General features: G+C 40.6%; 2 protein-coding genes across 2 annotated transcripts; both read right to left on the bottom strand.

Moving 5' to 3' along the window:
• Window positions 1–16,739: 16,739 nt before the first annotated feature.
• On the bottom strand, window positions 16,740–19,064 carry LOC121136180 (olfactory receptor 4K5-like). Its single transcript, XM_040735982.1, is given in 2 exon segments — window positions 16,740–18,200; window positions 18,203–19,064. Coding segments are annotated over 2 exon segments (969 nt in total). The 5' UTR covers window positions 19,020–19,064; the 3' UTR covers window positions 16,740–18,048.
• An 878-nt stretch (window positions 19,065–19,942) lies between these two features.
• LOC121136170 (olfactory receptor 10Q1-like) lies at window positions 19,943–22,687 on the bottom strand. Its single transcript, XM_040735954.1, has one exon. It carries the CDS (start codon window positions 22,626–22,628, stop codon window positions 21,894–21,896), a length of 735 nt encoding a protein of 244 aa, XP_040591888.1. The 5' UTR covers window positions 22,629–22,687; the 3' UTR covers window positions 19,943–21,893.
• Between the last annotated feature and the right edge of the window lie 208 nt (window positions 22,688–22,895).

Here is a 22,895-nt window from a genome sequence, read left to right as displayed (position 1 = left end):
TTGTAATGAGTCTACCACTCTGGCACAGAGTATCAGTGAAGCGTTGAGGCCGGTAACTTTGGGTTGGGTAGGGAAGGACTGGGGTATATGAGAGCTATAAATTTTGATCAATTTTTTCCTATGAACATAAATTTGCTCTGAAAAATAAGTGTGTTTTTAAATGTCCTTGTCACATCACCACAGGCTATGTTAGCCAGTTACCCCATATTGTTGAGTACGGGGTTTGGTATTTTAAAGTGCTTTGAGTTTGGAATGGGATTGACAGGTAAATGCAGAAGTCCTGTGAACAAAGATCAAAATGTTAGCACTGTAACTGATTATCTCAGTTGCTTTTGTGATGCTGTGAAGAGACACCATGACCAAGGCAACTTGTGGAAGAAACAATTCACTGAGGGCTTCCTTACAGTTTCAGAACATTAGTTCATGACCATCATGGTGAGGAGTATGGTAGCCAGTAGACATGCATGATGCCATGGTAGGAGAGAGAGAGAGAGAGAGAGAGAGAGAGAGAGAGAGAGAGAGAGAGAGAGAGAGAGAGAGGGAGGGAGGGAAAGGGGGAAAAGGCATGGACTTTTGAAGCCTCAGAGTCCATTCCCAGTGACACACCTTCTCCAACAAGACCATACCTCCTTACTCCTTACCTTCCCAACCTTCTCAAACAGTTCCACCAACTGAGGATCAGTTTTCAAGTGTATGAGCCTGTGGTGGCAGCCATTCTTATTGAAACCATTAAACTGGTAAAGCTCTTTGCAGAATGGCAGCACAGACTAGTGAGAAGATAGACTTGCTAGACTGGCTTCTGAGTAAACCAAGCTGAGTTCCCACAAGCAGTCTCATGGTTTATGACAGGAGGGAACCGGGTCATGTGTTCTCTGGCAGGGACATCATAGAAGGAAGAGAGGAAAAAAGGAAGAAAGAGGGAGGAAGAGGAGAGGGATGGAGGGAGGGAGGGAGGGAGGGAGGGTGGGAGGGAGGGAGGGAGGGAGGGAGGGAGGGAGGGAGGGAGGGAGGAGAAACTTAGCATGCTCAGGTTCTTCTCCCAATTTACCTGTTGGACAAACAGCTCTTTCCCTGTCCCCTGAATCCATCCTTGCCTTAACAGTGAACTAAGTCACAGGTACAAGGATGGTCTACAGAGCCATTTAATAGGGTCCTGCCACACAGGGGACCCACTTCTTCTTAAAGCAGCTCTGCCTTAATGGTAGAAGCACTCACAGGCTCTGGCATCAGGTAGGCTTTTTTGCGAAGCCTTCCTCAGTCACTTACTTGTGATCCCTGTGAAGAGAAATCAGCTAAACTGGCCAAGACTGAGTTGGGGTACTCATACACAGTGTTAAGACCACCTCATAATAAGGGGTGCAGGATGGCATGGGGTGCTGAAGGGATTAATGTGCCTACAGTGAAATAAGTGTTTAGTGGGTGAAAACTGCCATGCTACTAATGTTACTCCTTAGTCCAGGCTGTCTTGGGCAGCAGAGACTGGAGAGGGAAGGGAATAGAATTGGAGAAATGGATGCAGTGAGCAGAGATAGAGAGAGTCACCGCCAGACTACAGGGTCAGCTTTGAGGTTACAGTTAACTTTTGAGGGATGTGCAGGGATTCTCAGCAGGTTCAGACGTTTTTGGTAGTGACAGGTGAGTGTGTGTGTGTGTCTGTGTGTGTGTGTGTGTGAGTGTGTGTGTGTGACTGTGTGTGTGTTTGTGTGTGTGAGTGTGTGTGTGTGACTGTGTGTGTGTGTTTGTGTGTGTGAGTGTGTGTGTGTGTTAATGTGTATGTGTGTTTGTGTGTGTGAGAGTGTGTGTGAGTGTGTGTGTGTGACTGTGTGTGTGACTGTGTGTGTGTGTGTATTAGAGGTGTGGAAGCTCCTGGCCCTACTCAGAGGAGGTCAGGGACACAACTGCACAGGACAAAGAATTATCCAGCTCAAAATGTGAATGTTACTGAGGCTGAGAAACCCTAGCAGCATGGGTGCCTCTGACTCTGTAAATAATTAAAGATTGGCTCAAGGATTATAAAAATCTCAGGTTTGCATGATTTTGGAAGATTTAGTAAAACTATGTATTTCCTCAGATAAATATTCTTGGCCCTTTGCCTTACCAAGAGCTGGAAACTCTGGCACACTGTTCAATTGAAAAGGCAGTTAGAGAAAACTGCCAGCTTTTATCTATGGGCTCTTTGAAAAACAGTGATAATTTTACAGACCTCAAAGAAATCCCAAAATTTTCATCTCCACAGCTGGGTCCATCACAGCCACTAATTAGTAGCATATATTTCAGGCCTTTTCAGAGCTGTGAGAAAGCTTAAATTTTTGCTCCTGAAGTATTCTTAAACACTTTTAAATTCTAATAATGGGATTTTCAAGGTTTCTCTACCCATGGTCACTTAGGCATGTATTTAGCAAGTAAAAGAGCTTCTCTGGGATCCAGACATGCTGTGCTGCCATCGAGATGGAGATTTACAAAGCAACCGCCTTTCTTTCCTAGCGCTCCCTGGCTCACTGGGTGGGACAGATGGACCCTGGGAGGGACGTTGTGCTTAGCCATGAAGCAAGTGTGAGCCAATGACCATCCAGGCTTCCACCAAAGTGCAGGGCCTGCAGGGGTAGCCGCCAGTGATCCACTATCCCAACAACTCCCCTGTGGGCCTTGTAAAGATGGAGGGTGAGGTTGCTCACAAGCGTCTTTCAAGGGTGAAGGGATTTGGTTAACCAGAAGTCTGTGGGTCTATCTGTGGCAGTTGGTAACTACAGCTCCCACAGTAGTTTAGGCTGGAGCTCTCAAACCCCTTCAGGCTTCTGGAGAGGGCCTGTGTAGTTTTTACTTACAGTCTTTGTCTTTCTCTGGGCCAGTTTGATTCCCTGTCTCTTGGGGTGTTAACCAAGGAAGTTCTTCTTGTATGACTCTTGTGTGGATTTCCACTGGGCTACTCCAACATCCAAGGGCTGCACAAATAACCAGGGCAGGAAAAAGAGCTCTTTGCAAAGCAGGTATCCCCCTGTTGCCTGGCAATTTTAGCAGGAATGACCGAGCATGTCTGTCCAGGATGTAAACAGACACTCTGCCTTCCCTGATTCTTGGCACACAGAAACCTCCAGGTATATTGACTGAATGATCAGATGTTGCTAAAGACCCTTTGTAAATATTAGTGCTAGTTGAATAATTTAATTACTGACAGAAGCTTAATTAATCTTCAGAGTTTCATTTTAAAAACATGTGGACTTGAGACTAATGTTGCTGTTCTCAGATCTATGAGGATATATGTATATATTGATTTAAGTTTAGATGAACTCAGAATAGTGCTATTTGTGATAACAGGAAATCATGATTGCTATTCATAGTATCTCTGAGGCTCTGGGAGAGCAGCATTGCTTAGAGGAGGTTGTCCAAAATGTGCTTCAGTACTATTCAGAATATTGTTACCATCTTGTAGGAAAAAGAGACAGGCAGAGAGTATTAAGTTTTTGCCTAACTGACTGAATACTTGTAATGTGTGTCCTTTCCTCCAGCAGGTGGCTCCTGGGCTGGTTGGTTTAACCCTGAGTTCTGTTCCTTTGAAATTGAACAGGAAATACTGAGGATTATGCAATGTCCAGCTTTCCTGAATATAACCCAGTGGAGTTGGAGACAGGTAGAGACATGAGCAAACGCTGGTGCTCTCAAGAAGGGAAGAAGAGAGGAAAACGTTGCAGGCAACCTAGTGTCTGTTGCAGTGTGCTGTCTAGTTTTATGTCAACTTGGCACAAGCTAGAGTCATTTGGGAAGAGGGAACCTCAGATGAGAAAATTTCTTCAGGAGATTGACCTGTGGGCAAGACTCTGGTGCATTTTCTTGATTGATGATTGGCTTGGGAGGGTCTAGATCACTGTGGGTGGTGGGTGGCACCACTCCTGCATGGTCTAAGATAACAAGTAACACCAGCCATGGGGAAGAGCTCAGTAGGCAGCGCTCCTCCATGGCTTCCTCTTTAGCTCCTACCTCCAGTTTCATGCCTTGAGATTCTGCCCTGATTTCCTTCAGTGTTGGAGTGTTATCTGAAGTGTCACACTTTCCTCCCCAGGCTGCTTTTGGTCATGGTGATTTAGCACAGTAATAGAAATGCCAACTAAGATAGTAAAGATCTGGGAAGCAGCTAGCCACATGTGACCCTGTGTCATTTTCATGATAAGTTATGAAAGTTTTCTCTCTTGAAGGTTAATTAATTGTATTATCTGTATTTCAGATAATGTTGGCAAACTCAAGAAACTTGAATATTTGAATTTTGAGGTAAGCAACATTGAAAGAATTGAAAATTTGGGAGGTAAGAATTTTCCTGTTTTGGGGAGAGCTCTTGGACCCCAGACCAACAGCTGGGAGGCCAGCATGGGACTGATCCAGACCCCCTGAATGTGAGAGTCAATGAGGAGGCCTGGGCTACCTATGGGGTCCTGAGCAGTGGATCAGTGTTTGTCCCTTGAATACTAACCGACATCGTGTGTCCATGACACGGAGAGGGTTGCTCTCTCTGCCTGGAGTCTTAGGGAAGTGCCTGGACCCTACCCTGAATGAAATGATGGAGATATCCCCTGTGAGGAAGGAATTTGCAATAGGGTGGGAGGATGGGGGGATGGTGGGGAGGTGCAGGAGGAGGGGAGGGAGAGGGAACTGGGATTGACATGTAAAACAAGCTATTTAAAATTAAAAAAAAACTAAACAAAAAAGAATTTTCCTGTTTTGTTGGTGAGGTAAATAATAACTTGAAAGTAGTTTCGCACAGTATTGTAGCTATAAATAGTATATTTTTAAATTATATTTTGCATAAATCATGCTCATGCCAGTTCTTATAAAAATTTAAACAATAAAGTGATATGTAAATTCAAAGACAGGAATGTATTTTATTCCTTCTTAGCTTGATCTCCTTGCTAGGGGTAACTGTGGTTGGCATCTTGGAATATATGACATGATTCTTTCTTGTGAAGAAGACCATATTGTATATGTCATTCTTCACATTTTTCAGCATGTGTGTGTGTGAGAGAGAGACAGAGAGAGAGAGAGAGAGAGAGAGAGAGAGAGAGAGAGAGAGATACCTCGTGTGGGAGTAGCTTCTCTCCTTCAACATTATAAGTTGAAGGTATTCAGCTTTCTCTTTCTGGTCCTTATGAGTAGTATTTTGAAAATTTCTTCTAAGAAATGACCTTGATGTCTTGATATTTAAGCAAAGGGATTGGAGTCTGTGCAAGGCCATAAATATGGAGGGAGTTAGCATTTGTGCGCAGATGGACGTTTGAGGATTCATGTGCTTTGCTAAAATAAGCTGGCAACAGTATGCACTCTTCTTCATTTTTTTTATTTTTTGATTTTATTTTTCATTCCAACCACAGTTCTTTTTCCCACCCCTACTCCCAACCCCCTTGCCTCCTCCCACCACACCTCAACTTCCTCCCTAGCCTACCCCTTACTCGGCTCCTCCTCACGGATAAGGGTACCCATGAAGACTCAACATTGTCTGACACAATAGGTTGGAGCAGGGCCAGGCCCCTCTTCATGCATTAAGACTGAGTGTGGCTTCCCACCACAGGGAATGGGCTCCAACAAGCTAGCTCATGTACCAGGTTTATAACTGCCACTAAGCATGGTATCCCGCCCTGGGGATATTCAAAGTATATATTTCTTTTTCAATTAATTTTTTGTTGAAATTAGGAACAATCTTATTTTACATACCAATCCCAGTTCCCTCTACCTCCCATCCTCCCACTCCCCCCACCATCTTCTAATACCCCCTCATCCGCTCCTCAGAGAGGGTAGTCCTCCCATGGGAAACCATCAAAGTCTGTCACATCATTTAGGACAGGACCGAGGCACTCACCCTGTATCTAGGCTGAGAGAGTATCCCTCCATAGGGAATGGGCTCCATAAAACCGGTTCATGCACTAGGGATAAATACTGGTTCCACTGCCAGCAGTCTCATAGACTTCCCAAGCCCCTGAATAGAGACCCATGTTCAGGGGGCCTAGTTAGATCTTATGAAGGTTCCCCAGCTGTCACTCTGGAGTCCATGAGCTCCCACGTGCTCAGGTAAGCTGTTTCTGTGGGTTTCCCCAACATTGCCTTGACCCCTTTGCTCCCCAGTCCTCCTCTACAACTGGATTCCAGGAGTTTGGCTCAGTGTTAGCTGTGAATCTCTGCTTCTGCTTCTATCAGCTACTGGAGGAAGGCGCTAGGATGGCATTTAAGGTAATCATCAGTCTCATTATAGGGGAAGGTCATTTAGGTAGCCTCACCACTATTGCTTACATTCTAAGGTGGAATTATCCTTGTCGATTCCTGGGAATTTCCCTAGTGCCAGGTTTCTCCTTAAACCCATAATGGCTCCCTCTATCAAGGTATGCCTTTCCTTCCTCTCCTTCTCTGTTCTTCCCCCAACTCGACCTTCCTGATTCCTCATGTTCTCCTCCCCACTCCCCTTCTTTCCTCCTCTCTCTCCTACCTCCCTGTCCACTCCTTCATGCCCCCAATTTACTCAGGAGATCTTGTCTCTTTCCCTTCTCAGGGCATCCATTTATGTCCTCCTTGTTTCCTAGCTTCTCTGTGGTTGTGGCCTGTAGGGTGGTGACCCTTCGCTCTATGTCTAATATCCACTTATGAGAGAGCACATGCCATGTATGTCTTTCTGTGTCTGTGTTACCTCACTCAGGATGGTTTCTTCTAGTTCCATCCATTTGCCTGGAAATTTCAATATTCCATTGTTTTTTTTTCTGCTGAGTAGTACTCCATTGTGTATATGCACCACATTTTCTCTATCCATTCTATGATTGAGGTGCATCTAGATTGCTTCCAGGTTCTGGCAATTACAATTACACTGCTATGAACATAGCTGAACAGATGTCCTTCTTGTGTGAGTGTGTATTCTTTGGGTATATATCTAAGTGTGAAATTGCTGGGTCTTAAGGTAGATAGATTTCCATTTTCTTGAGAAATCATCATACTGATTTAAAGTGGCTGTACAAGTTTGCACAACCACAGCAATGGAGGAATGTTTCCCTTTCTTTGCATCCTCTCCTGCATAAATTGTCATTGGTGCTTTTGATTTTAGCCATTCTGACAGCCATTCTCAGAGTTGTTTTGATTTGCATTTCCCTGATTGCAAAGGATATTTTTACTATTGATTTTTATTTCATTATTTAGAAAAATACTTGCTTCACATGTCAAACCCAGCTCCTTCTCCCTCCACTCCTCCCACACACCCACCAGCCCACCCAGTCTCCCACCCTATCCTCACTCCCTTCCCCATAGGGGATCTCCAAAGTCTGTCATTTCATTCAGGTCAGGCTCTAGGTCCTCCCCCCAGAGTCCAGGCTGAGAAAGCACCCCTCTTTGTAGTATGGACACACAAAGTCCATTTGTACGCTACGGATAAACACTGATCTACTGCCCAGTGCCCCATAGATTGTCCAGGCCTCTTCACTGACACCCACATTCAGGGGGTCTGGATCAGTCCCATGTCAGCCTTCCAACTGTCAGTCTGGGGTCCAAGAGTTCCCTCTTGTTCAGGTCAGCTGTTTCTGTTGGTCACCAGCCCATTCTTTACCCCTTTGCTCATCACTCCTCCCTCTCTGTCACTGGGTTCCAGGGGTTCAGTTCAGTGTTTGGCTGTGGGTGTTTGCCTGTGCTTCCATCAGTCACTGGATGAAGGTTCTAGGATGACATATAAGGCAGTCGTCAAACTCATTATCAGGAAGAACATTTAAGGTAGTCTCTCCACTATTGCTTAGTGTGCCAGTTGGTGTCATCCTTGAAGATTGCTAGAGATCTCACTGGTACCAGATATCTCCTCAAACCTATAATGACTCCCTCTATTGTGGTATTTCTCATCCTGTTCTCCCCTATTCTTCTTTCTCAACTCAACCTTCTTGCTCCCCCATGACCTCCTCTCTCCTCTTCTTTTCCCCTCTCTTTTTCCCAACTCCCACTCCCCTCCCCCCCTGCTCTCAATATGCTCAGGAGATCTTGCCTCATTTCCCATCTCTGGAGTACCTTGCATATCTCTGTTAGGTTCTTTGCTATTTCCCAGATACTCTGGCAGTGAGATTGTAGGCTGGCACTCCCCTGATCCATGTCTGAAATCCATATATGAGTGAGTACATACCATGTTTGTCTTTTTGTGACTGGGTTATCTCATTCACTTGGGATGGTTTCTTCTAGTGCTGTCCATTTGCCTGCAAATTTCAAGATTCCATTGTTTTTTTCTGCTGAATAGTACTTCATTGTGTAAAGGTATCACATTTTCTCTATCCACTCTTCCGTTGAGGGGCATCTAGGTTGCTTCCAAGTTCTGGCTATTACAACTAATGCTTCTATGAACATAGTGGAACAGACATCCTTGTTGTATGAACATGCATCTTTTGGATATATGCCTAAGAGTGGAATTGCTGGGACTTGTGGTAGATTGATTCCCATTTTCCTGAGGAATTTCCATACTGATTTCCAAAGTAGGTGTACAAGTTGGCACTCCCACCATCAGAGGAAGAGTGCAAAGGATATTAAGCACTTCCTTTAGTGCCTTTTGAGATTCCTCTGTTGAGAATCAAGTGCCTTTTGAGATTCTTTTGTTGAGATTTCTCTATTTAGATCTATACCCCATTTTTTAATTGATGACTAGTTTCTTGAGTTCTTCATATATTTTGGAGATCATTCCTCTGTTAGATGTAGGTTTGGTGAATGTTTTCCCATTCTGTTTTGTCTTGTTGACCATGTTCTTTGCTCTACAGAGCTTCTCAGTTTCAGAAGATCCCATTATTGATTGTCAGTCTCAGTGTCTGTGCTACTGGTGTTATGTTCAGGAAGCAGTCTCCTGTGCCAATGTGTTCAAGGGTACTTCCCACTTTCTCTTCTAAGAGGTTCAGTGTGGCTGGATTTATGTTGAGGCCTTTGATCCATGTGAACTTAAGTTTTGTGCATGGCGATAAACATGAATCTATCTCAGTGCATACCTTTCTTCAGCCCCATTTTGTGCAAGTCTTCCCCTGACTGCTGGGACTTTGTGCAACTCCTCCCCTGACCGCTGGGTTTTATTTAGACTCAAAATTCCGGGGCTTAAATATGCAGATTTTGAAATATACTGCCAAATGTTTCTTCTGAAGGATTTGCATTAATTTCTCCTTGCACCTGCTGGTCCACAGGTGTCATTTCTGTCCGTCTTCATGAAAGCCTCCCTCCGACAGACTGGAATACACTTGGGAATGTTGCACTGCTCATCATTGTTTGTTTTCAAGTTCTGTGTTAATATTGACCTTGTCTACATGTGTTCAGACATGTATAGAATGTTGAGATTTCTTCTTAGGTGAATTCTGAAATGTTTCCTATCATTTAGTCCGTTTTTTGATTGAGTTGCCATTTTGGAAAGTGTACTCTTATATATTCTGGAACTTAAACTGTTGTCACATGATACAGATATTTTCCTTTTATATAACACTTTTTCATGTATTTCTGTTATGACACTGGTATGCAGAGGTTTTATACTATAACAGACTAAGCTATCAATCTCTTCTTTTACAGCTTTTAAATACAGTCTGTTTTGTTTTGAGTTCTACTTTCAGTGACTTAATCTTTCACACACCCTCTATAATTCATCTCAAGCTTACCATGAATCATAAAGTAATTTTCTCAAAATGGATCATGGTTGAAATACTTGGACCATGCTTTAAAATTGAAATGTGAATTACATACCATAATATTCACCAGAGTGAATGCACTATTCTTCAGTTTTTGGTACACTTCTATGTTCCAGAATATTTTCACCATGGAAAAAGTTACTACCTATCACTTGGCATTTACTGCACAAGTGCCCCCATCTTCCCCCCCGGATGACAGCTTGAGGGTCAGAGCAGTATCAGGAACACATGTGTTTTAATGAATTCAACTCTTTTCTGTATTGTCTTCAGCTGTGTTGGCAGCGCCACTGAGGATACATTTTCTACCTCTGAAGATTTCTTCAGGAAATCATTGGCTTTGACCTCACAAAACCCAAACATAGACGTTTGGGTCCTTGCTTCTTTGAGAGGTGGTGGGGGAGGGAATTCTTCCATGTGCCACCTGTTCACTTTGCGTAACATCTGCTGCTGGATCACACTGCTGGGCATCACTCTTGGTCCGCATTGTTTGATGGTCCATACTGTTGACACACATACCTGGTAGACAATGTTAACCCACAATGCTGGTCTACACTGCTTGGTTTGCCCTGTCCGTGCTTCTCAACTGCCAACCTTGTTATGGTAATGGGCTGTGTGTTTGGAGCTCAGTTTCTTGACTGACATTTGCCATCAACTCCCAAGCTCAAGACCCCCGTAGTCCAGTGTCTCTGTTAGTACAGGTCATGAAGCTCTCTCGGCCTTTGTCTGTGGCTTCTGCAGAACTGGGAAGACATTGTCTGAGTCAGATGTGATTCCATCTTGTTTCATGAATTTAGCAGTCAATGCCTCCTGCAGATTGAAATCCAATCTACAGATGTGGTGAACTCAACTCCCACCTTCACCAGAAGTGGTAGCTCTCCCCAGTGGCACTTTGGAAGCAAGATTGGAGTAGCTCTTCCATGGTACCAGGTCCCTGTGGATAACATCCTAGATCTGGACACCAAGTAGCCCACTCAGGGGCTTGTGGACTTGGAGTTTAATGTTCTATCTGCAAAACTCCATCCACAACAGCTCATGTGATGGTTCTGTTATTTTTATATGAATCTGAACTACTCTCCAGTGTCTCCATTTCAACCCAAACAATTCCACTTGATGTTTTTTTCTGTGTGGTAGACTGTCTGTTGACAAAATCTCAGTTTTTGTTACTTGGCAAAAAAAATATTTCAAGGGGGATTTCCAGATAGAATTCTTGACATTTTTCCTTTCTCCCTTGATCCTTTTTCTTTATTCCTCTTTAGATTTCATTTTCTGTCATCCTTTCTCTGTCTCTCTAATAATCTGTATCTCTTTGTCATGGCCTGTAGTCTATTAATTGGATTTGGTTATACTCAGCTGACATCCCATGCCTCTTAACCTGCACATCTGTTTAAACTAGTTTGTCTTTTTATTCTGCAGTTTGAGATATCTCACCAGATTTGAATCCCAGGATAATTATGCTATGATAATTCTTTCTCATTCTAGAATTCATTTCATTTGCAATTAACCCTTTGGTTTGGTGACAGCTTTTATCCTTCTCACTCACTCCTGTATTGATGGTTGCTTTCCTGTAGTGCTGTTGTCGTTTGATGGATGGAATATCACCTAGCACATGTGTTCGTGTAATTAGAATTCTGATTGTAATCGCTTCTGTTATCCTGATGGCTTCTCCTTATTGCATGCTGTCTTCTAGTCTGTGCTGTTTTCTTTAGGCGGTGACTCGATGTCCCACAGTGTTCATGGAGGATCCGGTGTGTCCAGTAGCTAGTGTGGGCTTGCAATTGTGAGCTTCAGTGTCCCCAACCAATCTGCCTTCTGCTTAGCAGGGCTGTATGGCCTGTGAGTGGGTGGAGCATGTTGACTGGCAGCTTTGCTGCAGAGTGAGGAGCATGGCACAGAGGCCAGCAAGCTGCTATGCTACCCCATTCCCATTTGTCAACAGCTAAATTGGGAGGATTTCACGTAAGACACAGGGGGTTTAGTCTCTTTGCCTCCCCATGTAAAATGGGCATTTCAGTGACATGTCTACAGACATAAATATGCATTGTTCCTTTTGAATTTTTATCCTTCAAACCTATAAATTGCCATTATCAAATCCTCAAATCCAGTGTTTTAGTACGGAGATTCAGAACACTGTCAGTGGCTTCTGTTTTAGAGGACTAGGCACAACCGTTTCCCTGTACTCAACAGCTCTATCACAGTTAGATTGTGGTCACATAGAATGACAACAGTTACTCAGTATGTTTATGGCAATAAAGTTTTAATGTAGATGTCAGAAAGTTAATGATAGCTTTCTCTTTAGGGTTATCTAAAGGCTTGTTTTTGTTGAGAAATTGTTAGAGGTCTGGGAACTTCCCTTTTTACAGATGTTCTGATCATTTACCACTAGGGGGGGCAACAACACAGCTATTGTGTTTTGAACTCTATAAAGGCAGTCTTCAGTGTGCCACCGGCCTTTCACCCACCTGGACAGGTGCAACTTGCTGTGTTGTGCATCCTAGATCTCTGGACAGGTGCTCCCATCTGTGCTGGGCCTCCCAGCTCTAATGGGGAGGAACTGGGTACAGGGTAGTTTGGGGGCATGCATATCCAGATTAGGGTTGTGTAAAAGGGTGGTAACGAGAGAAGGCATACCTTTTTTTTTTCTGATGTGCATGGACTTTTGGTTTACTCTGAAGGGCTATAAGTAAGAGAAGAGAAAGATGGATGAATACATTCAGTTCTTCTGCTACAGTAAATCTCAGTGATTTTCAAAAGGAAACGGGGGACTTTTTGCCCTCCATCCTTTTTTAGCTAGATGGCAAAGAGGAGGGGGGGAATCAAAGCAAAGAAAACTGTCTCTGTTTTCTCTCCCTTCTGCTCTTTTATGTTTAGGATTCACCATGGAAGAAAGAAGTGCCTCCTCCCTGACTGTACCCCAGAACCCTCAGGCCTTAACCTGGAGACACTGGAAGAACACTAAGTGTCTGAGTTGCCTTCCCACCCAAGGCAGCCATCTTGTTGATTTCGGTAACCTCCAGTGCCTGGGGTCAGAAAACAAAGGGTGAAGAAGAGAATGCTTGCTTTGGCAGGGGAGACTTGGTCAAGTTTGTCCACCTAAAAACATGCTCATCTATAGCATGGAAAACACGGTATAATTTTTTATGTTTAGATCAAGTATAAGGAAAGTGAAGATTTTTTAATAACTATTATGAATATATAAAGAATCCTGAGCCGTTCATCCATAAAACTGTAGCAAAACCCCATTACTATCATCATCACTATCATCACTATCATCTCTATCATCATCATCAATATCATCATCTCTATCATCTCTATCATCATCACTATCATCATCATCACTATCATCATAATCACTATCACTATGATAATGAGGAGGAGGATGAGATTGATTAAGAAGGTGATGAGGATGATGATGATGAGGAGGAGGATTATTAGGAGTAGAAGGATGATTATGAGGAATAGAAGGATGAGGAGGAGGAGGATGGGGATGGTGAGGATGAGGATGAGGATGATTATGAGGAGGAAGAAAAGGATTCTACCACAGATTAAAGCTGGATGTCAACAACAATACAACAGAAAGCTTACAGACTCAGGGAAACTGGAAAACTTTCTATTGAATGAAAACTAGGTCAAGACAGAAGTAAAGAACTTAACGACCTTGTAGAATTCAATGGAAAAGAATTCTCAGTATACCCAGCCTTATAGAATGAAATGAAGGCAGTGCTGAGAGAAAACTTCAAAGCCCTAATTCTCTATATGAAAAGAAAAATGAAGATATCTCATGTTAGCACATAGCAAGACACCTGAAAGCTCCAGAACAAGAAGTAAGCTCATCCAAGAGGAAAACAAGGCAAGAAAGAAGGTGAGGGCTGAAATCAGTAAAATAGAAACAAAGAGGAACAATGCCAAGAATCAATGAAACAAAAAGTTGGTTCTTCGAGAAAATCAACAAGCTAGACAAACCCTTTTCCAAAGTAACTAAAGGATGAAGAGATAATATCCAGATTAACAAAATTAGAAGCAAGAAGGGGGACATAACAGCAGACACTGACAAAATCCACAGACTCGCAATGCCATACTTAAAAATCTGTACTCCAGATAATGGATAGTATAGTAATAAAAAACACACAGTACTTGTATAAAACAGATACATTGATCAATGAATTCAAACTGAAGACCCAGACACAAATTCACATTCCTCTGGACACCTAAGTGTTCGTAATGAGGCCTGAAATACACACTGAAAAAAATCTAATATCTTCAACAAATGGTGCTGAACAAACTGTATGTCTGCATGTAGAAGAATGCAAGTGGATTCATTTTATTATCCTGTACAAAGCTCAAGTCCAACTGTTGTTAAAGACCTCAATACAAAAGCAGATACACTGAACCTGATAGAAAACAAAGTGTGGAGTAGTCTTGAATGCATCCACACAGGAGACAACTACCTACACAGGAAGTGATAGTGCAGAAGCTAACGTCAACAATTTAATAAATGGGACCCCATGACACCGAAAAGCTTCTGTAAGGCAAAGGACATTGTCAATAGGACAAAACAACAGCCTACAGAATGGGAAAATTTTTTTACCAATGCTACATCCAACATATATAAAGATCTCAAGAAACTAGATACCAAAGAAGCAAATAATCCAATTCAACATTCACTCATATTGGGGGTGATGTGAACAGAGGAGATCTTGCAGGAGATAAATGGAATGGGGGAGAGAGTTCAGGGAAAGAGACAGCTGTGATTGGGAGGTTGTTGGGGAAGGAGAAAACTAATGCAGTGGAAACAACCTGGAATCTATGAGGATAATCCAATTTTAGGACTCCTAGTAATGAGGGAATGCAGAGTGAACTGGCCATCTCCTATTGCCAGGTAAGTCTCCCCCTGGCAGGACTGAGGTGCATTTGGTTGACTTGTTGGCCAAGGGGCTCCTGTAGAGATTCTCATAGAACCCAGGCTATTGCTAAGACAGAGGGTTGTTCTTTGAAGCTGTGTCCCATTGCCAAGGACAAGATCCACACAGCTCATTGAGCATGGAGATATCGAGCTGATACCTGCATGGAGCCTTCACCTCTGTTCCCTTTGATGTGAGAAGATACTCTACCAGCTACATTAAAAGAAGCCTGGACACCAACCCAGACACAAAGCCTTTGACCTAAAATCTGTCCTGCCTGCAAGATGTTCTGGGCAATACTGGTGCAGAACTTGTAGAAATAGCCAACCAATTTCTGAGGTTTATGCTAAGAGAGGGAGCCCATGTCTGATACTGCTTCAATAGCCAGGAACTGGATAGCCCAGAAACCTAGAGTAGAACCAAATGGGATTGGTCAAAAATAAATCAATGAAATCATTACTAATGATATGCTACTATATTCATAGGTTGGTGCCTTTCCCAGTCATCCTCAGAGGTGCGTTTTCTGGCAGGAGATGGAAGTGGATGCAGGGACTCACAGCAGAACTCTCAGCTCCTCCTCCAGTACCATGTCTATCTGTGTGCTACCATGCTTCTCACCATGCTGATAATGAACCAAATCTCCTAAACTATAAGCAAGCACCGATTTAATGATTTCCTTCATAATAAAGAAAGGAAGAAAAAAGAAAGAAAGAAAGAAAGAAAGAAAGAAAGAAAGAAAGAAAGAAAGAGGGTAACTGAAACTTCTAACCCTGGTAGTAAGAAGAGTAGTTGATATACGGAAAGATAGATTTATTAAGGACTTTGACTACATAAGAATGTTTAAGAGACTATCACAGAATTAACACAATATTAGATATGGGTAGCTGTAATTCTTCCCTAAAACAATAACTAACTATATATAAAACCTTGCCTGTTTCCTTCATGCTATTCTAATGCTAAGGACTTGGTTAATTCTCTGAATTCTTTCACCTAAAATTATGATATATATATATATATATAGTAAAAAATTCTGAAATTATTTTAATTGGTTGAAATCTTTGATCATTCTTTTTAAATAACCATTCTCTAGTAGTCTTCAGAAGTCATCAGGAGGATATGCGAGAATAATAAAAGAACAACTGATGTGGTAAAAATAGCCCTCCTCACTAGAACTGTTCTTCACAGATATCTAAAAAATAATAGAATTCATCCAAAAGTATAAAAAATACTGTTTAGTAAAAGCAATATTGAAAAATAAAAATATAATGTTGATTGACTGGTTTTAGTTTAAACTGTAGAACCATGGTCATAAAAAAACACGGTACTGAAAGAAGAAGACAATGGGAAGGAGTAAAAAGAGGAGAGGGATCAGTGGAACTGAATACAGGACATTCATGTAAGCCCACATAACTGTAGTCACCTGATCTTAATGATAATCAGAAAACTAAATATCTATATGAAGAACTAGGCCTTTGCCTATCACCTCAAACAAAATGAACTCAAAATGGACCTACGTCCTTGATGGATAGTGGAAGAAGTAGAGAAACACTTTAAAATATAGATATAAATGAGGACTTCCTGAACAAGTGTCTGGTCACTCGGGAGATTAGGCCAACAATTGACTGGTGAGACCTCATAAAATTAAAATCTCTGTAGAGCAAATTGACAGTAATGTTAAAATGTAATATATATATAGTGGGAGAGAACCTTCATCAGCTTTAAATCTAGCAAAGGCTTAATATGAAGAATATAAAAAATTAAAAACAAGAAAAATGAACATCCCATAAAAATAGAGAGTTCTCAAAAGAAGAAAGACAAATGGCTAATAGTTTTTTTTATAATGTGTCCAACATGATTAGTCTTGAAGAAAATGCAAATTTAAACTACTTTGAGATTCTATTCATTCTGACTCTAATCAGAATGACCATCACCCAGAAAACAAATAAAAACAAATTCTAGCCAGGATGTGGTGATAGGTAGAAATGTAAACTTGTGAAGTCACTATGAAAATCATTACAGAGCTTTCTCTAAAACTATTTTATGACTCATCTATTACAATCCTACACATACCTAAAGATACCTCTGTATGACAGGACATATATAAATGCTCATGTATGTATACTGTTGTTCTCTTTATAATATCAAGAAATAGTATGAACTTAAAAGTCCCTCAACTGATAAACACACAATGAAATTATAATCCATGTACACACTGTAAATTTATTTAGTACTGAGAAATATTATATTTTAGGAAAAATTGATGGAACAGAAAGCATTATCTTGAGTTAGGTAGCTCAAGCCCACAAAGACAAATGCTATAATTATTCATTCCTGAGTAAATCTTAATTTTGAGTTTAAGATAACTTCATTCAAGTTGGAGAGACTGTGGAATCCAGGAAGAAGCAAAGGAAATAAAGCTGTTGAAGTGTTGGTTTTGAGTGTCCAGAGACACTGTGTATTGAAATGGCAGAGGCAAGGGATAGGTATCCAGACAGAACCAACATGAGAAAGGGAGGAACCAGGAGCCCTGTTAAATACTCAGGCTAGCATCTGTTGAATGACTTCCAGCCTTAGTCTTCTACCATCCTGAATTTATAAAGCTATTGTTTCCCCTCTCTCTGTGTAGAGATTGTTAGTTATACTCCATGCACAAAGTAAATCTAATGCTTATGGTAGTCTATATATCATTTATTAATTCAAAGATTTGGGAAACAAAATATAAAAACAATTCCAATCAACATTAATAAACCCTATGATTATTTCTGAAGCCCTGGAAAAATGTTCCTATCTGGTCTGAATCACCAAATGGGTACATGTTTAATATTAGCCTTTTGACTTTTTAAAAAATTTCCACTAAGGAATTATCACTTGATTGTAAAGATATTCTACCACTTCTAATTTAAAATGCAAAAAGAATCACTTTTACTGATTAGAGAAAACCCATTACATGAAAATTTTTGAATATAAGCTTTTGACTATATAACATTCCATACATTAAGCTCTGATTATAGGAAAATGATTTGGTTCAGGTTTAACTGATACACTGGGAGCATTCTCTTACCTAAGAATTCTCCTAACCTAAGAATTTAAACACATGTACTTATCATAAATCAGTAAACTGGCTAGCTACTGAACTTAAAAATTTAGTCTTGGGATCTTAAATATTTTGTATGTACAAAGACTTTGTAGACATCTCTCTAAGAAAACTAATATGATCAAATTTTTAAATCTATCCCTGACAAAAAAATTGGGTCCCAGCCCATTATTTGAACTATATTCTTACTTACCTATTACTAAATCAGGGTATATATACCACTTAATAATCAAGTATACAGTGCCTTTTTCTTTTAGAGGGGATACTTAATTTTTGTTTAGATAATAACTAGGAAAAGACTTGTTAATATCCATTAATCTTTTATATATTATCATTCCTATTTGCTTCACTGTTTAGGTATAAAAATACTTGTAGTTAGACAATTGAACTGAAGAATTTGAGTTTTCCCTCAGTGAAGGGAAATCCTTGTTACTAATGGCATTTCAGAAATTTTACGTGGTCTGAAGTAACGGGCTGCAATTTTTCCCATGGCAGCTTTCATATCTCTGTTTCTTAGTGTGTAAATAATGGGATTTAGGATAGGAGTGAAAACTGTATAATTATAGCAAGAATTTTATCCACAGGATAGGTGGTAAAGGGCCACACGTAGATGAAGATGCAAGGTCCAAAGAATAATACTACTACCATGATGTGAGCAGCCAGTGTAGAAAATGCCTTGGCCATGGCAGCAGAAGACTTGAACCGAACTGTGACAAGAATTATGGCATAGGAGCTCACCAGGAGAGAGAAAGTGCTTAAGGAAAGAATTCCACTGTTTACCACAATTAGTATTTCTGTGTTGTATGAGTCAATGCAGGCAAGTTTGACCACTCGAGGAAGGTCACAAAAGAAGCTGTCTACTTCGTTGGGTCCACAAAATGCCAGGGTAACAGTAAATGACAACTGACTCAATGTATGCACCAAGCCCACAGCCCAGGAGATTATCACCAAGGCAGTGCATGTACTTCGGTTCATGACGATCATATAGTGTAGAGGCTTACATATGGCCACATACCTATCATAGGCCATGGAGACTAGTAGTACCATCTCCCCTCCTGTAAAAAGATGAATGAAAGAAATCTGGGCTATGCAGCCACTGAAGGATATAGTCTTGTGTTCACTCAGAAAGTCGGCAATCATTTTAGGTGTGGCAAAAGAAGCCTGACAAATGTCAAAAAAAGAAAGGTTTCCCAGGAGGAAATACATGGGGGAGTGCAGGCTGCTGTCAGAAGTCACAGCTATGATGATGAGAAGGTTTCCCAATACAATGACAATATACAGTGCAGAGAATAAAACAAAGAAGAAATACTGAAGTTCCTGAGAACCAGAGAGGCCAAGCAGCACAAACTCAGACACGGCTGAGTAATTGATCTTATCCATGGATTCAGGCTACAAACTTTCTCTGAAACAACCTTAAAGGAGAGGAAATGAAGAGACGTTAGAACAATGAGGCAGCGTTTTAATACAAAGGACTCTGAGACATCTAGCATAAGTCATATTTACTGAAAACCAAATATAAATACCAGATTTTAAACAACCATGCCTAAAACCTAAACAGGCAGAAGGAGCTTATGAGAGTGTGTTAAAAAATAAAACCTAACAATTTAACCAAGAATGGGTAGGTGGGCACAAAGTCCTTTCACCTAATAGAAGCATTACTAGCAACTACTATCTATGAGAGAGATGAAGTCAAATGTAGCCTCCGGTAAATGGATTATGCTCCACTGAAAAGACACATATTGAAAAATAGACGGATGCATAAGGGATCTGATGGGCATGAAGGGAAAGGACACAGAGTGGGGTGGGTAGGAAAGTGACTTGAATCTGGAAGGACTTAGGGAGGGAGTCAATATGATCAAAATACGGTGCACACAATTCTTAATGAACTAGTCAAAACTTTTGTCAGTGTCAGAACCGTGTGCATTTCTGAATAGATTTTCAGGTTCAAATGCTGACCTGTGGTAACAAAACTGGAGAACTACAGGACTAGAAAACCAGAATTCTGCAGAGGAGATTTACAACTCAACTCGTCAAAGAAATTTAAGCAGAACATATAGTCATTTTCCACCACTAATTTTACTAATGTCTTAAAAAATGACATTTGATTTAACTCTCTAAGGGATGTACAGAACTTCGTTGTTATTTTATAATGTGTAGTAACACTGGTTAGTTTTGGCTAATATTGTTTCTCTTTTTTAATCCTAATATTAAAAAACTATAGGTTTTAAATTAAGACTATAATAATTTTTCATTAAAAATATAGTTTAAGTGTGATAATGTATAGCATTTTACCATATGAATAATTTTACTATAGTGGTCTTCTAAATACATTAAAAATTCTATAATACAGGTAAAAAATATCCAACTGTTGTTCCAAATTGTAAACACTCCAGATGATTCTTACAGAAGACAAAATTCAATACACACTGTCTTGACCTACAGTTCTAACATATTTGTCAGTTACTAATCTCAAACAGTTCTTAATAACATTATTACTTAATTTATCCAAAATGTGTTTTTACTTGATTGTTTATAAATAGTACCTACATTTCCATTTTATTTTCCTAAAAATATTAGATGAAGCATTACTCACATTCTCCTTGCTGAGTGATTATTGGTTTCTGCGAATGCTAGCTTTGGTGTGTGCTTGGAAAGGTTGGTAGCTCACGTCCCTGTAACTCACTAAGCAGGCTACACTGGTTGACCATCAAACCTCAGAAATTTATCTCTTTCACCTCCCTATTATTGGGATCAGAAATGTGAAACACTGTATCTGACCTTAAGGGAAAAAAAACCTGGGTTCTTAAGATCAAAAACCCAGATCTTTGTGATTGCTCCTCCACGAGTTGTTAAATGTATGTCTTTATAAATACCAAAAGGATGGCTGAGTTATTTCAGAATTGTTTTTCCTGGAGAATAAGTGGTGATTGGATTAAAAACTACCTGCAGTCCTAAACAAATTCTTTGATTAGAGTCAGAATAATCCTTCAACTCACTCAGGGTCCCCTTTCTTATCCCACAGTATTGGCACCACAAGCATTTGAGTGACTCTCTGTTACAGACGATGACACTGTCACAGAGCAGCATCCGATGCGTCTTTGACATAATGCAGGAGGTGTCAGTCACACTTACTCTCCAGTTGTTGCAACTAAAATGTCTCCACATTTGTGTCTTTACATAAATGTTCCTATCCAAATTATTTTTTCAAACTTCTTGGGTCCTTGACACCCAGCTATGCCATAGGCAGAGAAAGTACTTCATCAGCTTCCATCAAAGACCTTGTAATTACAGATGATGTGGGAGAATTGTTAGTGAAAGCGCTTCTGAATCCCTTTCAGAATGTTGCTCATTAGCTCCCTTTCTTCATGGAACTTCCCTGCAAATAGACCATCTCTGAGTTTCTAGCCTCTTGGCTCTCCTTCATGAGCTCTTCTCTATGTATTTCTTTCATTTTCGTGCTTAGCTGGTTTATACTGTTATTTTTCTTACCTTTTCTTTTTTTCCTCCTCCTTGTCTCTCCCTTTGACATTCCTTTGGCATTTGTTTTGGTACCATCAATTATCAATGTGTCCTCTCATTTTGCAACGTATCCCAGTATTTCAAACTTTTTGTAGACATAAATATTAAGTAGTCACCTGAGATTCAATTTCAAAATTTCTCTTGTCAATTCGCTTTTCCCTCTCAAAATTAATAATAACTTAAAGGCAATATTAATCTCTATAATACTATTAATTAATAGTATCCCATCATGTCTTAAATTTTAAAAAGAAAAGTAAAAAAGTTAAACTTCCTTAGAATGACAGTCATGGCCGTATAATCCTGTTTTGCTTATGTCATACTCAACACACAGCCTTGAACAGACTATTCAATATTATTTAAACTTCAAAAAAAAGTTTTACTCATCTTTTCACTTTTTGCAGATGTCACCTCTTCTAAAATCCTTTCACAAAGCAGCTTCAGTCTCTTTTTCTTGATATGACTACAGGATATTTCTTTCCACATACTTTATATTGACCCAAGGTGGAACAGTTTATTGTCTATATCATTTTCCATAAAATTAAGAGTTCCTTCAGCTCTTTTTTTTTTTCAACCGCAGAGTCATCTTTTATTCCAGGAATGTGAAATTCACATATCTGACATGGTATAGTCGAATAATTTACCATAATTTAAAAATATACAGTTACTCATATGCTATATAGATCTTTACAACTTTAAAGCAATTTGCAAATTTAAAACACACCTTCAGCTCTTTTTTTATATGCTACATTTAAGATTAGATATAAAGGAGTGCATGCGCAGGATGGTGGACACAATGAATACATAGGAAATGAAGATAAGTAAGAATGGGACTGTCAGCACCAGGATGCCCACAACGTAGAGGACAGCCTGGTGCACATGGATGTCAGAACAGGCCAGGCGCAGGACCGGGGGCACATCACAGAGGAAGTGGTTGATTTCCCTGTGATGTCCACAGAAGGGCAGGGTGAAAATTAAGGCAGTGAGCTGCAGGGAAAGGAATAGAGCCAAGTTCAAGGATCCCATTACCATCTGGAGGCACAGCTTCTGGGTCATGATGAGGCTGTAGTGCAGAGGGTGGCAGATGGCCACATACCGGTCATAGGCCATGATTGCCAAGAGAAAGCAATCAGTGCCGCCTAGAGTGAGAAAGAAGAACATTTGTGTTCCACAACCAGCAAGGGATATGGGCTTCTGGAATCCCAATATGTTGGAGAGCATCAAGGGCACCACATCTGTGGTGTAGCAGATTTCCAGGAGAGACAGACTGCCCAGGAAAAAATACATGGGCATGCGCAGGGAGCTGTGCGTGCAGACCACCCAGATGATAGCAGTGTTGCCACAGAGGATCATCAGATAGAGCAGCAGGAAGAGAGTGAAGAGGAGCGCCTGGAGTTCAGGGACACTGGTGAACACACGGAACACGAACCCAGGGGTCTCAGATTGGTTGAGGTCAGGTTTCACAGCCAGCATGTCTTCTGCAAGAACAAGGAAGGAATTCACATAAATAACTCGTAGTGTTTTGTCTTAGAAATCTTCATGAATGACGAAAATGCTTATCTATGGACAAATCTCCAAGACCAAAGGCTGTGGGTGCTTCTGGTTTAATACCTTTGATTTTTTTTATTTTAGCACTTTAGCTAAATTATTGACAAGTGCTAATTTTTTGTGTTTTCGTAAAAGAAAATATATTGAAAAGTGTGTTGGTGTATTTAAAATTATGTGAACAGATGCAATCTT

This window comes from Mesocricetus auratus, unplaced genomic scaffold, assembly GCF_017639785.1.
Source record: "Mesocricetus auratus isolate SY011 unplaced genomic scaffold, BCM_Maur_2.0 Super-Scaffold_100053, whole genome shotgun sequence".
Taxonomy (NCBI): Eukaryota; Metazoa; Chordata; class Mammalia; order Rodentia; family Cricetidae; genus Mesocricetus; species Mesocricetus auratus.
This window is presented reverse-complemented; position numbering and strand designations above follow the sequence as displayed.

Coding starts and splice junctions, on each gene's coding strand:
- LOC121136170 (XM_040735954.1), bottom strand. CDS start 22,628: ATGCTGGCTGTGAAACCTGACCTCAACCAATCTGAGACCCCTGGGTTC.